Source organism: Canis lupus, chromosome 6, assembly GCF_011100685.1.
Source record: "Canis lupus familiaris isolate Mischka breed German Shepherd chromosome 6, alternate assembly UU_Cfam_GSD_1.0, whole genome shotgun sequence".
Classification (NCBI taxonomy): Eukaryota; Metazoa; Chordata; class Mammalia; order Carnivora; family Canidae; genus Canis; species Canis lupus.
Genome location: NC_049227.1, coordinates 22,056,065 through 22,070,387, shown reverse-complemented (window position 1 = coordinate 22,070,387; position 14,323 = coordinate 22,056,065). Strand labels below are relative to the sequence as shown.

The 14,323-nt window shown below is 43.3% G+C and overlaps 1 protein-coding gene across 2 annotated transcripts in view; it reads left to right on the top strand.

The window, feature by feature from the left end:
• PRKCB (protein kinase C beta) overlaps positions 1-14,323 on the top strand; it is a 325,651-nt gene that overhangs the window by 237,688 nt on the left and 73,640 nt on the right. For both annotated transcript variants that reach the window (XM_038540028.1, XM_038540027.1), the window contains exon 9: positions 8-154. In XM_038540028.1, coding sequence (XP_038395956.1) covers positions 8-154 — 147 coding nt within the window. The remainder of the gene's footprint in view (positions 1-7; positions 155-14,323) is intronic.

Sequence of the window (14,323 nt, the reverse complement as noted above, 5' to 3'; positions counted from 1 at the left end):
CTGCCAGAGAGCCAAGATCAGCCAGGGGACCAAGGCTCCAGAAGAAAAGACGACCAACACCATATCCAAACTTGACAACAATGGAAACAGAGACCGAATGAAACTGACGGATTTTAACTTCCTGATGGTGCTGGGGAAAGGAAGCTTTGGCAAGGTACGGTATGGTGTGGGGGCTGCACCCACTCCAGGACAGGTGACAAGGGAGGCACATTTGCTGTTCATGTGGTGCTACATTCCAACGAGGGAGAGGGTAAAAAGGAAATAAACACAACACTGTAGTTTATAATAAAAACCGTGAAGAAAATGAATAGCGTGCTGTGGGCCACAAACAAATCAAGAGGGGGGGCCCACTTAGACCGTCTGAGAAGGTGAGCCTTGAAGGATGAGATGCACTAGCTATTCATTCCAAGAGCAGGAATGAATGTTGCCAGCAGTGAGAATAGCAAGTGCAAAGGTCCTGAGGTAGAGAAGGGCCTGGTACCTACTAGGCACCATCAGAAGGTGTTGAGGCCAAATGTCATGAGCAGGGCGAGGTAGTAGGATGTGAGGTTGCAGAGATGGGCAGGGGCCTGATCCTGCAAAGCCTTGTGAGCTGTGATGAAGAGTTTGGATCTTACTCACAGCGCAGTGGGGAGCCATTGAAAGTTTTTAAGCAGAGGAGTGACATGATCTGATGTGCCTTTCAGAAGAGATCCCTTTTGCAGCCAAGAATGGGAACCATTCCTCTCAAACAGCAGTGGAATTGAAGGACGACCCTGGGACTCAAAGAGTGGTTCTGGAAGCTTTTATAGATACTGGGAGACACTGTTTTACTAAAGTCAAGATTGTGTTATAAGTATTCCTGAGTTGCTTAGTGTTGTTTTAAGTCTTTTAATCCCTTTGTGTGCTGCAAACATGTCTAGTATAAATCTCATACCATGAACTCAAGTGTGTGAAAAATACCAATTTCTTCTCCATCTCTGTAGCCTAAGCCCCAAATCTGGGAGTTGTCCTGGAGTTGTTCTTACCCGTGTGAAACGTATTCACGAATCCTAACAGATCCTTCTCCAAAGCAGGCCACTCATTTACTGACTTCTCTCCCTCTTCAGGTATGATTAAACCCTGTATACCACCTGGACCACCACCCTAATCTAAACCCTGTATCTAATCTAAACCCCGTATACCACCTGGACCACCGCAGAAGTTCCTAGCTGGCCTCCCTGCTTCCACTCTTGTTCCCTGTAATCAATACACTTTCCATTTAGCGGCTTGAGTCATTTTGTCAAAGTTGCATTAGGTCAAGGCACTCCCTATGATTAAAACTCTCCGATGGCTTCCCGTCACATCGGGGTAAATTTCACACTCTGTCCTGGGCTGACATCACTCTTTACAGTCTAATCCCAGTTCTCTGCCTGACAATTTCAATTTCTTGCCCCTGTCACCCATAGTGCTCTGACCACAGTGGTCTTTGGGTTTTTGAAACACACAAAGCTCCTTCCTCCTTAGAGCTCTTGTGATGCTTTTTCCTTTGTGCTTTGCCTGGCTGGTTCCTTCTTATAATTCCCATTGCAACCTAGACAACACCTCTTCTGAGAAGCCTTCCTGGACCATCTCCTCAGCTGCTCATTCATTCCCGGTTATATTCTTCTCTCTCATAACAATCATCACTAGATGGTATTCCTTTTGTTTATTGGTTCGTCTCTCTTCTAAGACCTAAGCACCTTGAGAAGAGGACCCTCTCTAACCTGTTCACTGCTGTACTTCTAGTGCCTCTGGATTGAGTCCACTCAGGGTTTGGACAGAATGCATGGATTTTCTCTGTCCATGGATCACAGGGTCATCTGCTGAGATGGAATAAGTGATCTGAATTGTGGCCCAGAGTTTGCAGAGCTTGGGCAAGAAATGAGAATGACAGTAGGAAAATACAGTAAAATTACTGAGAAGCTCTCTGAAGTTGGTAATGAAAGCAGCCATGCCTCTGTGTGATTTTTTGCCAATACTCTGAGCAGCTGGGTGTGGACATGGAGAAGTGCATGGCAGATGTGAGCTAAAGGTGAGATGAGTAGGATCAGTAAGCCATAAGGTTAATAAGGGAGTCGAGGATTCTGAGAAGAGAGTTGTTCACTGCAGATCCAATGGAGACTGCTTTGAGTATGTGCTCAGTAAAAGCATATTGAATAAATGGATAAAAGTGACATCTAGACCAGCTTGGAAAGGAAGTCAGAGGAGGAAGAGGGTCATAACCTGGGTAGGAAAGAAGGAATCTAGAAACCTAGGGATGAAAAAAACAAATGGGTGAGGTCAGAGATTTAAAGTGCTAGAAAGACCAGGGGCATTTAGATTCCAAAGATGAGTGGATTGCCTTGATGATCAGGATGGACGTGACCTAAATGAAGAAGGGGTTCTTATTACATGAGTCTGTTGGGTAGTTTTTAAAAATTACATTATATTTTTAATAAGCAGTGTGTTCATGGGGTTCATAATTAAAATTATATTGAAAGGATAAACACTGAGAAATCTGCTCCCACCCAAGTTCACACCTTTCTGTGTCCCCCTTGTTGCTACTGCCCTCCATAGGCAAACATTTTGTTCATTTCATTTGCTTATTTCTGGGTCCTGTGTGCCAATTTAACACATATAAATATGCATTTTTATTCTTGTCCTTGTTACCACAGGGGTTAGCATCTAGTACACATAGTTCTTCACCTTTATGGTCAGTTAACAATATAGGTTGGAGAGTTTTTAATTGAGAAATGGAAGTGCCAGAAGGCCTTAGAGAAAGGATGAGGGGTGGAGGTGGGGGGTGGAGAAGTAGGAGAATGGGTCATTGGGGAATGGTGAGGAAATGAGAGCGAATAGATCATATGTTTCCATGGAAACTGTTACAATAATTGAGATTTCTATTCCAGGCTGGGGATGTGGCCTCAAACAAATAGCAGATGAGAACAACAGTATGTCATGAGAGCGAGACAGAATAACAAAAGCCTCAATGGTCCTTTAAAACATAGCGTAATCCTTTGCACCACAGTTTCCAATTAATGTAGTTTTATATTTGAATGCCTACTTTGAGCATTTTGCAGTCTGGTCAGGTATATAGATCGATCCCCTTAAATAGCATAACACGGCACTCTTCTCTTTCCAAAGATGGAAGAGATTGGTCTTTGGGGTGATATCTTCATACCTCTCCCCCCCACCCAGGTCCACTGTATCAGATCTGGCCTAAGAAAAATGTGCTCTTAGGAGTTGTCATCATTTGTAGGATGCCTAGGGGGTGACACATGCCTTTTGCTAAGACCTGTGGAAAGAAAACAAGACAGAAAACGGGTGTGAAGGCCATTGAGCTCCAAACGAGTAAGCCCTGTTTCAAAAACTCTGAAACGAAGAACAATTTGGAGAGTTTATTTTCCTGAACAAGTGAGAGTATTTACCTGGAAAGGTTATCTTGACTGAGCAGGGCTTCTTGGCACATCTGGCTTACTCAGAGATAGATGCCTTCTAGAACTTTTGTAACAGAGCATTCAAATGTATTATCATTTATTATTTTTTGCTAGTTTTTCTAGTTTTATCCTTCATGCACTCTTTTATTCATTCACTCATTCATTCATTCTTACTGAGGTGTAACTGCCATATAACATTAGTTCCAGGTATATAAAACATGATGATTTGATATTTGTATATATTATGAAATGATCACCACAGTTAAAAGTCTGGTTAACATCTGTTCCCATCCATAGTTATAATTTGTTTTCTTATGATGAGTTTCATTCTCTATTTTTAGTGATCCCTTGAATCTTTGTCTTCAGCTTTACCAATCTCTACACTTTTCAAGAATTTAACCTCTGTGGGTTGTCAGGGGATTACTGGAGATAAAATTATGCTTCAGATATATAAATTGGGCAGCTTTATACTGCCCAGATTATACTGCCCAGATGTGCAGAGCATAAATACAACTCTCCACATTATAAACCTGATTCTAATCCAAAAATGCTGCCACAATAAACATTTAATTAATGTTAGTATTGCCTGCCTTCTGAGACTTCAGATGTGCTTGTGATCTATATGGCCCAAATCCTTTTTAAAAGTTATGCTGAGAAGTTTGAATGGAGACTATTATTCTTTTATATTCCTGACTCTTGCCTATGGAAGGTCCTGTGCTCATGGGGTGAGGAGCAAAGGGAGGCAGGTGTGTGCTGTGGTGGACGTAGATCTAACATAAAGAATCAAATGCAACAACACAAAAGTCGAGGTAAAAGATCTGTCATGGAAAACGGTAGTAGAAAAAATTGAAAATCGTTCAAATGTGCATCAATAACATGAAAGTTAAATGTCTAATGGTATATCCATGATATATTCAGTAGAATGAGGTCTCTCTTATCTCTGTCTGCCTTTCTGTCATCACGGAAAGATGTCTATGACACAATATTAATTAAAACAAAAGCAAATCATAGAGCATTATGATTAATGATATAAAACTTAATATACATAGAATAATTCTTCTCATGTAATATACTCACTATACCTTACTCTCAGTGAACTTTTCTCCCAATATTTTAATTGTGAAGAAGAAATTTTGAATATAGAAAAGTTGAAAGAATTATACAGCAAACATCCATAGTACCCACTACTTAGATTCTATAATTAGCATTTGACTGCTTATGCTTTATCACACTCTATCCATCTATCTTCTTTCTGGCAACCCATTTTTTAAAAGATTTTATTTATTTAAGAGAGAGAGAGAGAGCATGAAGAGGGGGAGGGAGAAGGGGAGAGAGACAAGCAGATCCCCTGCTGAGTGGGAGCCAGGCACAGGGCTCAATCCCAGGACCATGAGATCATAGCCTGAGCTGAAGTCAGATGCTTAACTGACTGAGCTACCCAGGCTCCCCACTGTCAACTCATTTTTAATGCATTTCGAAGCAAGTTGCAGACACTGGTACACTTTACCCCTAAATCCTTGCACATACATATCATTTAACCAGAATTCAATATTTGTTTTTGGTAATTTTTAAGGTAATTTACATACAACAAAATGTACAAAGCAGTGTATTATTCTATGAGTTTTTGAAAAATGCATACTTAAAAATGCACTGGGGTATAAACATTAGTCAAGAAATCACACTAGTAGATGTAATGCATGACTGTGGTAGTTGCTGTGCACTGTGAGAGCCTGTAGGGGTGAGCTTGGCCCTAACTGGAAGTCAGTGAAGACTTCCACAAGAAAGTGGCTCTTGGGCCGTATCTAAAGGATGAGTTAAGTTAACTTCGCAAAGAAAATCAAAATAAAGGGAATAAAGGAATAAAGGGGAAGTCAAAGAAAATCCCAAAAGGTCTCCTCCTGACCCCACCCTTGAGCCAGGTTTGGTTGACCTATGTGATGGCCAGGGCACCTAAGCTCCTTTAATAGTAAGGGTAGATCACCTGCCATAACCAGGAGACCCCCCAGATGTACACTGGCTCTGACACAATGGAAGCTTAATTTTCATTCATGTAGTAGTCTGAGATGGGTGTTCCTGACCTCCCTCACTCTCTCCATATGCTGGTTTAAGGGACCCAGATTCCTTCCATCTTGTATGACTCCATTAATCTCTACTGCCTTGTTTTTGTCTGCATTCAGAGGGTGGACGGGGAGAAGTATGGAGGAGGTACAAGCTGCTTCTTAAAAGTCTTGCTTTGGAAAAGTGACACCCATCACTTCTGCCTACACTCTATTAGAGAGAATTTAGTCACATGGCCATGCCTCCATGCAAGGGAAGCTGGGAGAACAATTTTGGTGGAAAGCTAGTGGCATCAACCATACTCCCTACTTTTCAGTTCTGGATGGCATTTGCTTGGAAACACCAAAGACCTCCTGACTTTTGCCCTCAGAACTCCCAGTTGATCATGATCCATAAACAGAAAACTTCAAGCTCATCTTCTAGCTGACATTTCCTTGTGTTCAAATCATGGAACATGCCAGGTGTTAGTGCTGCTTTTCCTGAAGCACAGCATAAGCCAGGAATAAATCAAGTAGGAAGAAGTCAGCAGCTTATGGGATTAAAAGGAAAAAGTGGAAAGTCCTTAGAAACTGGGTGCCCAGGTATAACATTCATGTCTTCAAAAAGTCCCATCCAGGTCTGCTGCTCTGTATGCATCCAAGAAGGTTTAAAATCAAAACCTGAGAGGTGAGACACCATTCAGCCTCCTCTCTAAGGGCTTTACTTTCCTAGAATAATGGTGACATCAGTGCCTGAGTGTCACTAAGGTTACTTGAGGGTTAGGAAGCAGCCCCTTCCAAGTACCCCTAGAGACTTTGAACACACATGTCTCTGTCCACGGTGCTGATGTCAATTCCTGTAGCTCAAAATTCAGACTGTACAACAGGATTGACTATAGCCATGACCATGTTTCCCAAATATTTATTTGTTCGTGCATTTGTTTATTTTTCCCCATATACATAGCTCCTTATTTTCTTAAATGTTTTTCTTAAAATGGTTTTAGCTAATTTCCTTCTCTTCTCTCAGCATTGCCCTAAAAAAGAATATATAAATTCATAGGCTTGATCTACCACTCATATAGTTATTTTAACATGTTCTAGGAGAATTTACTAAAAGAGAAATACCTTTGTCCTTGTATTGCTAATGGAACAAGTGCCACATTTTGAGAAAAATCGTTCCTAAAGATCTTATGTTATACAAGAATTTGGCACTTCAATTACTATTGTTATTTTTAAGAACATGAGGTCTTTTGCTTTATTTTTCTGTGCATATCTGGAAGGTACAGAAAGTATCTGATCTTTCCTGTCCTCTGTATTATTTCCTCCTGATGAGAAGTATGCTTGACATTTCCTGTATCCTTAAAAATCTTCCCTGGGGTCTTGACCTCCCTTCTCTGTCCTGTCCTCATTGAATATATCCAGAGACTGAAACTACCCTTTTGGGATTTGCGGCCTCCACTTCCTCCCCACCAACCCACACCATATCATTTTGCACTATGACTTTTACCCTCAGCAAATTCTGGAATACTGGTCTCTCAATTTTTATAAGTGATCTCCTTACTCCTTACTCTTTCCTCTCTGGATCTGAGTGCAAGGTATGGTGGCTGCTTATAGACAGCAGAGGGCAGACATGAGGGAAAGGAACTGGGGCTGAGATTGGAACCCACACCCCACCCCAAGGAGAAGTCATCACTTTTATAAACTGCTCACCAACAGATGTAATTAAGGATTTGTTCATTCAAGCAAGTATTTATTGAGCATCTGCTATGTGCCAAGCAACTCTTCTAGGTGTAGAGGAAATGGCTGTGAACATACAGACAAAAGTATCTGCCTTCATGGAACATATGTTCTATGGTGGTAGTGATGATGGTGATGATGCCCCCTAACATTGGAGTCCTTGCTATACACCAGACTCTGTTGTAAGAGCTTATATATATTGTCTCACACTTACACTATAATGTAGCTGCTGTTATCCCCATTTTACAGATGAGGAAATGAAAGACTGGAAGCTAAAATAACTTGCTAAAGTCACACAGCTAGTCAAGACAGATTGGGTTTGGTTTAGATACCTGTGATCTTGATTGCTTGATACTTAACACCTGCATTCCTAGCGCCAACAGTGGTCACCACACCACATCATAGACGTATTCTAGGAAGTTAACGGTTTTCCCTCTTATTTTCTCATTTCCCCCCTCTCTTCTTTTCCCCCCCCCCTCTCTGAGTATAAGCAGAGTTTACATACCTTGGTTTTATTCTGAGCCTCTGCCATTGGACAAAGTGCATGCCCACAGTGATGGAGGGCTCCAGATTGCCTGCTCTCCCCCATCACTATGCCTGTCAGTCACCTATCTGTGTGCAGATGCTCTTGGGACCTGTGAGCCATCACAGGGATTCCTGAGAAGGCTCATGCAATGGACTCCCCCTTCCAGCCCTGCCCCCCTACTCTGTGGACCTTGGCTGGTGGGATCCTCCAAGCCTGGGGAGGCATCTCTAATGTGTGCAGAAATTCCTTAGCTGGTTCTTTTTCAGCTCTTGACCTCCATTTCTTCTAACCTACACCCACTCTTCCACCCCTCCTCCATCTGCAATTCCACACACCCCTTCCCCGTTGTCTCTAACTTTGAGCTCATACGAATTGCCTGGGACCATGCCTTGGATTTATAGGCATTACATCATATGAATTCTCATCTCAACCCAGCATGGCAGCTACTGACATTAACCCTATCATACTTACGTGGAAATTGTAAGTCACAGAGGTTGAATAGCCTCCCCAAGACAACACAGTGGGAAGGAGGTTGGACCAGGATTTGAAAGTAGGTTTTGTGATTCCTGTTGCATCTTTCCATCTCAAACAGCATTTGTCCCTGCCTTGTGGTCCACTCATCTCCACCAAATGCTAGTCTTGTCTTTTTTGAAACAGCAATTTTAAAACTGCTACAGAGCTCCTTAATGACATATGTGGGTCCCTCCTTCTGCTGTGGAAAAAGAGCGTTTGAAAAGGGTATCTTATGTGACTACATTGGCATAAGGGCAAACATATTCATATAATACGTTAAAGCATTTTCTTCAGCCTAAAAGCCCACTTTTTTTTTCTTGTGGTTTTAAAAGACCTTAAAATGCTTTCATGAGCGCCTAAAAAGATTATGCCCCACCCCTCCCCGGCACCATGCCTCCTGTGCCTGCTAAAGTGGGTGCCGGTTGGCAGCACCAGCACCCGAGCCGTACATCCTCAGCAACCTCCATGGCTTGTCTCCCTGAAAGCCACCAGCGTGCTTAAGTAGTATGAGCTTTGGTTTGTGCACAAGAGAGCAATCCAGAGCTCCAAGCCCCAGACTACAGCATCTTCTGCTGGAACCAAGCGCAGCCCTGAGTTAAGACAGGAAGAAATTGCCTGAGGAAATTAAAAAGCAGTTTAGTTCAAACCCGTAACAAAGGCATTTCCTAAATCTTGGAGCTCCTGATGTGGGAGTCTCTCCTAATTTTAATCTCATTAGTGGTATGGAGTCACATGCACACATACATTAGACGTGGTTATATAATCCTACAGACAAAAGCACTTTCCTTTCCTTGAACCTGCTTTGCTATCTTCTTGCACCATATGGTGAGCTCCTTTATCATATGGTTCACAGGCAGCTCAAAGTCTTTGCTACCTGTTCCCTTAATCCTCTTCCAGAGAACCTTTCGACATTTGCTGTCTGATCTTGGATTCCTGCCTTCTCTTTGGTTCTCTCCCAATGGTGGCACCTTCCTCCCAGCCCCCCCAGTCTTTCATATGCAATTCTGATTGCAGCTGCGGTATTTTTGCCAACTCATCTTCCCGGATCTTGGTGAGGCCCTTCTACCTTCCTGATTTTTCCATGTCTCTCCTCTGTGCAATGACTTGCTGCTCTTCTACAGTCCCTACATTTACTCCTCAGAAGAGAGCCCATTACAGAACAAGACATTTTAGAAGGGTCCATTTTCCCCAACAAAATTAATGATGTCAGGAGAATGAAGTCTCTGGAATTCAAGTTTTATAAGCCTCTGCCCTGCTGTAAGCAGATTGTAAAGCCAGAGTGAGCAAAGGGGGTACTTATTAGAAAGATGTGGTGTGTTTCTGTGTATCTCATCAACACCCAAAGGCAGGACTGCAGCCAAAACAAGGAAGCTTCCTGGAGCCCAAAACCATGGCCTTCATCTTGGGAGCCCCCAGTCTCCCATCCCTGTTTCTTGCTAATATCTCTCTCTGTGGATATGCCTTATATCACTCCTCAATTCTCAATGCCTCGTTCCCAAGTCTAGACTCTCCTAGAAATTTAAGAGAAGCTGATAGTATAGTATAGTATAGTATAGTATAGTATAGTATATAGTATAGCTCAGAGAGCCCTATGATCCATTCGATTAGCTGTAGCCACGGGGAGGGGTGGCTTTTCCAGCTGTCTGTCAGGAAGCACAATAGGAACAGACTCTCAAAAGCAGAGGTGGTATGGGCAGTTTCTCTAAGAGAAGGAAGGAAATAGCTGGCCTGTTGGGTACACAGGCCAAAGTGGGAGTTTCTTTTAAGTCTGCATATTCTTGAACATGTTGCCTGACTCTTTGGGAAAAATAATACAAAGTTAAATCAACCCCTGCTGTTGAAAGACCAGCTAGAGCCTATTAACATGGAAACTCTGTCTCAGGTAATAATTCATGGCCACCGGTCCAATTACCGTGCTGTCACGGTTCCTGCCATCCGCCCATATCCATCTAGACTGCATCTTTATGCGCTCTTTCAGAAATTCACAGTCCTGTTAAGATGAATCCCTGGTTTCTAACAGTATAACCCATAATTTTTTCTGCAGCAAACATAATAGCAGAAACCTGTAGGTTATAATTACGCAACACCCATGGTAAAAATTGTAGATACATGAATATGGGTAGTTAGTAGGATTAAGTGTAGTTTGTTTCCATCCCCCCACAACCTGTCCAATTCCACATTATGTACTGACCTCATCAAAACCACTGCAGAGATTGATAATATAGTTTGTACATGGAGAATTTCTCTAAATGCCTTGCTCATTGAAACTTCACAATGATCTTCCAGGGTGGGTGCTGTTGTTAGATCCATTTTACAGGTGAGGAAGTAGAGGTGACACAGACAAGGAACTTGCAGATTCATGCAGGCAGTGTGGATGCAGGCTCAAACCCAAGGAGTCTGGCTCCTGAATGCATAACCATTAAGCCACAAGGCAACCTGTACTCAAAGTGCTCCATTCCTGCTTTGGAGAAACCCCGTTCTCTGTTAGCCTGTAACACCACCAGCAACGGCAGGCTTGTGCACACAGGGCAGATCAGATTATAGAGAAACAGGCTTCCTTTGTGCAACCTAATTGTTCAAATCAATGACAGAGCCTTAAGGGTTTTGCTGCATTTTCTTTTGCTAAAAGGCATCAATTATTGGTTTGTTTTCCCCAGGAACCATCTGAAGAAACAGTCAAATTAAATCTGCTTTTATTTTAACCATCTAGCTTTGTCAAATATAACATATGATTCAAAGACAATTGACTGAGCGTATATGTCACGAACATTGATTTTTGGCTCAAAAGAACCCTACAATAACTAGAGTTGATACCTATCAATTATCATTACCGATTCTATGATATCAGTAATTAGAAGCAATACAGCCCAGGGTTTGGAAATTTTTGCATTTCTTATTACAACCCAATCAAACAATTAAAATAAATTTTTTAAAATTAAATCCAACTAAACATCTTCATTGAAAATACAGGAGCTAGGCATTTCAGGCTTCAGTTTCTTATACCCCACTCCTCCCCCTCCCCAGCAGTGGCTATGAGTCACTCCTTCCTCGGCGGCGGCGTAGTGACATTTGCTTAACAATAGCAAGCCCTGAGCTGACTAGGCTAAGAGGACCTCCATTCTAAACTTCCTTTCACACTTCCTTCGGCTCTCTCTGCTAGTGGGCTGTAGTTCAACTTGATTAAATCTGAGATGCCACATGGCATTATTTTAAAAGGTTTAAATCTCAACACCTGTTAACCGGACCTCTGATCTGAAATTCCAGCTAATCTCCCCCATTATCAGCAGCCCCCTCCCACTAGAGTGGTGCCTTCATTACAGTTGAAGAGCCTGGGATGACACGTCATTATCACCCAAAGCCCACACTTTACATTAGGATTCACCCTTGGTGTTGTACATTCTGTGGGTTTGGACAAATGTATAATGACATGAATCCACCATTATAGTATCATACAGAATAGTTTCACTGCCCTAAAAATCCTCTGAGATCCGCCTATTCATCCCTCCCGCCCCCCTACCCCCTAGCAACCACTGATCTTTTTACTGTCTCCATGGTTTTGCCTTTTCCAGAATGTCATATAGTTGGAATCATACATATGTAACCATATAAAGAGATTTTATTTTAAATACGGAAAGTCTTACATAATAAATCATGAAATAACCAAGTTGTATCATCTAAGTTGGTCTGCACACTGAGCATCTCTGCTCTGATATTTTTTTGTCTGGCCAGTTTGAAGATTGTACCCACCAAGTCCTACCCAGATCCACACTATTAACTCCCAATTAACATCTTTTCCCCACTGTATCAGTTTTCAATTTTTCCTGAAGTACTTCTTCAATTAGCAAGTCTCCCCAGTTGCCAGAAATCATTTCTAGACTGTTAACTTCCAGTTTGCTGCTAGAGGCAAAGACATTTGATTCCCCCAAACCACATGACTTCATATTCGATTATGGTGACCACCATCAAAAATAAAACTTAAAACACACGTCTGGGCAGACACATGTGCACTTAGGGAAATTTGATCCAAAGTTTGAATGATAAGAGTACACTTTGGAGAGTCAAAATCGGGGCCTTCAAGATAACCTAGAGCATGTGAGGACATCTTCGCATCTGGTGAAAGTTGCACATTGGGAAAGCCCCCAAAGGCTCACAGCTCATCAGCTGTGGTGAGCACAGTGCCTTCAGTTCTTTCTGTTGGATAAGCTTTTGCAGGCCTTATGCCATCGAGTCATAGTTGTGGCCCCATGGATTCATGGACTCTTTTCGACGTTTTACCCTCACATCCAGCATGCTACAAGATTTCTGGGTTAAGGTGGATCCGCCCTCCCTTCCAGGCCACAGTTACCAAGGGTTGAGTCCCTTGAGCCACCTCTTTATTCCTGGCCCCCTCCGAGGGAGGGCTTTGGCAGGTCTGCAGCCCAAACAGTGTGGGAAGAGCTTAGTAACTAGGTATATCATCCCTCCCCCATTTGGAATTTTAGAAGGTGTCAGATGGTCTGCTGATTCCACAGGGAAGCCCTGTCTGCACTGAGCATGCAGCTCACCGAGGCAAGGTCCTCTAACCTCTGGCCGAAGAGGGCTAAGACTGTGAGACCTTGCTTTTATTCCCAACTTCGCATAGCATCTCCTGGGAAATAGATCTTGCAGAAATCTTGGTCTATTGCTTTGGCTCACTTTTAGCCTTTCTGTTTGTGTCTTCTGAAGAAGGTGAGAGTGAGCCACCATATGTACCCACAGAGGGCGTTGGAACATCCATCCCTTTTATGCTCCCTGACTCTGCTTTCCCCTTAGCTGTGTGGCTTGTTGTGTGCGGAGCCTGAGTTTTACCTGCATTCTCTCACTTGCTCTCACAATAGCCCTGTGAGGGAGGAGCTGTCATTATGCCCCTTATATGGCTAAGGGAACTGAGACTCAGCGAGGTTGGGTAATTTGCCCACCATCACACAGCAAGCGCATGACACAGTCAGGCTTTGAATTCATGATTACAGAGCTGAACCTGTACCACTGTGATTTTACAATTCTAATTAGATGCAAACTTCTAGCTCTTCAGACTGCTGGTATCACAATCTCATTCTTACCTCTAAGAGCTTGTCAGGATTCCTGTCATGTTGTAAAGATGAGGATGCTGAAGCTACCCTTCATTTCGTAACTCAGATGCACCCAGATTTCTCTCCAAATCCTACTCCTGAGTGGGTGAACACCCTTTGAAGAGCGGAGGGACAGCGTTTGCCCAGTGCTCTAGCCCCTGATTACACCACCGTCCCAGTGGCCTGCCAAGTCACCACCATGTCCTCCCCAGGGCAGATCAGGCCTGGCACAAGAAGGCCCCCAGTATTTAAAAGATTCTGATTTAATTGGTCTGGAGTGTGGCCCAGGCATCAGCTTCTAAAAGCTCGGCAGGGAATTCTAATGTGTGGCCCGCAGAAACAAGAGCTTAGTGCAAGCACACAAGGCGAATCCTAGCAAAGGATGGGGAAGGGAGGCATAGTATCTGCCTTAAAATTTAGAGCTGGGCTGATCCAAAATACCCTCTGCTGGCCTCTAGAGGGCTGGGTGCAACCCACAGGAGACAGGAACCCACAAAAAGATGGAGCCCTAAAATAAAGGAGGAAGCATGCCTTGAAGCAGACCAGCACCCAATGCCTGCCTCCAGCCTTGTGCACAAGCCCGTTCCCTCATGGGGTGGGCATGGAGGGGAGTCCGGGGGTCTGCAGTGGGCCTGATCTAGCTCTAGCTTGCTTCTCTCTCCCTGTCCCACTCCGACCTCAGCTCAAGCACCCTACTGATCCTCTTCTACCAGATTGGATTTGGGGGAGCCCAAATTTCTCTCTCTCTCTCTGTCTTTTCATTGTACCATATGAGTTCAAGTTAGAATCTTTTCCCAATCCCAACATGTTAGCTGAGCTTGCAGGTTCTGACAATGCTAGATGCTTGATTTCTCTTCCTCCTCCTCCTCCTCCTCCTCCTCCTCCTCCTCCTCCTCCTCCCCTCCCCCTTCCCCTCCTCCTCCTCCTCCTCTACCGCTCCTGCGGTAGGGATGTTGTTAAGAACATCATTCACTATAGCACTACATGTTTAAGATTCATGCAAGACAT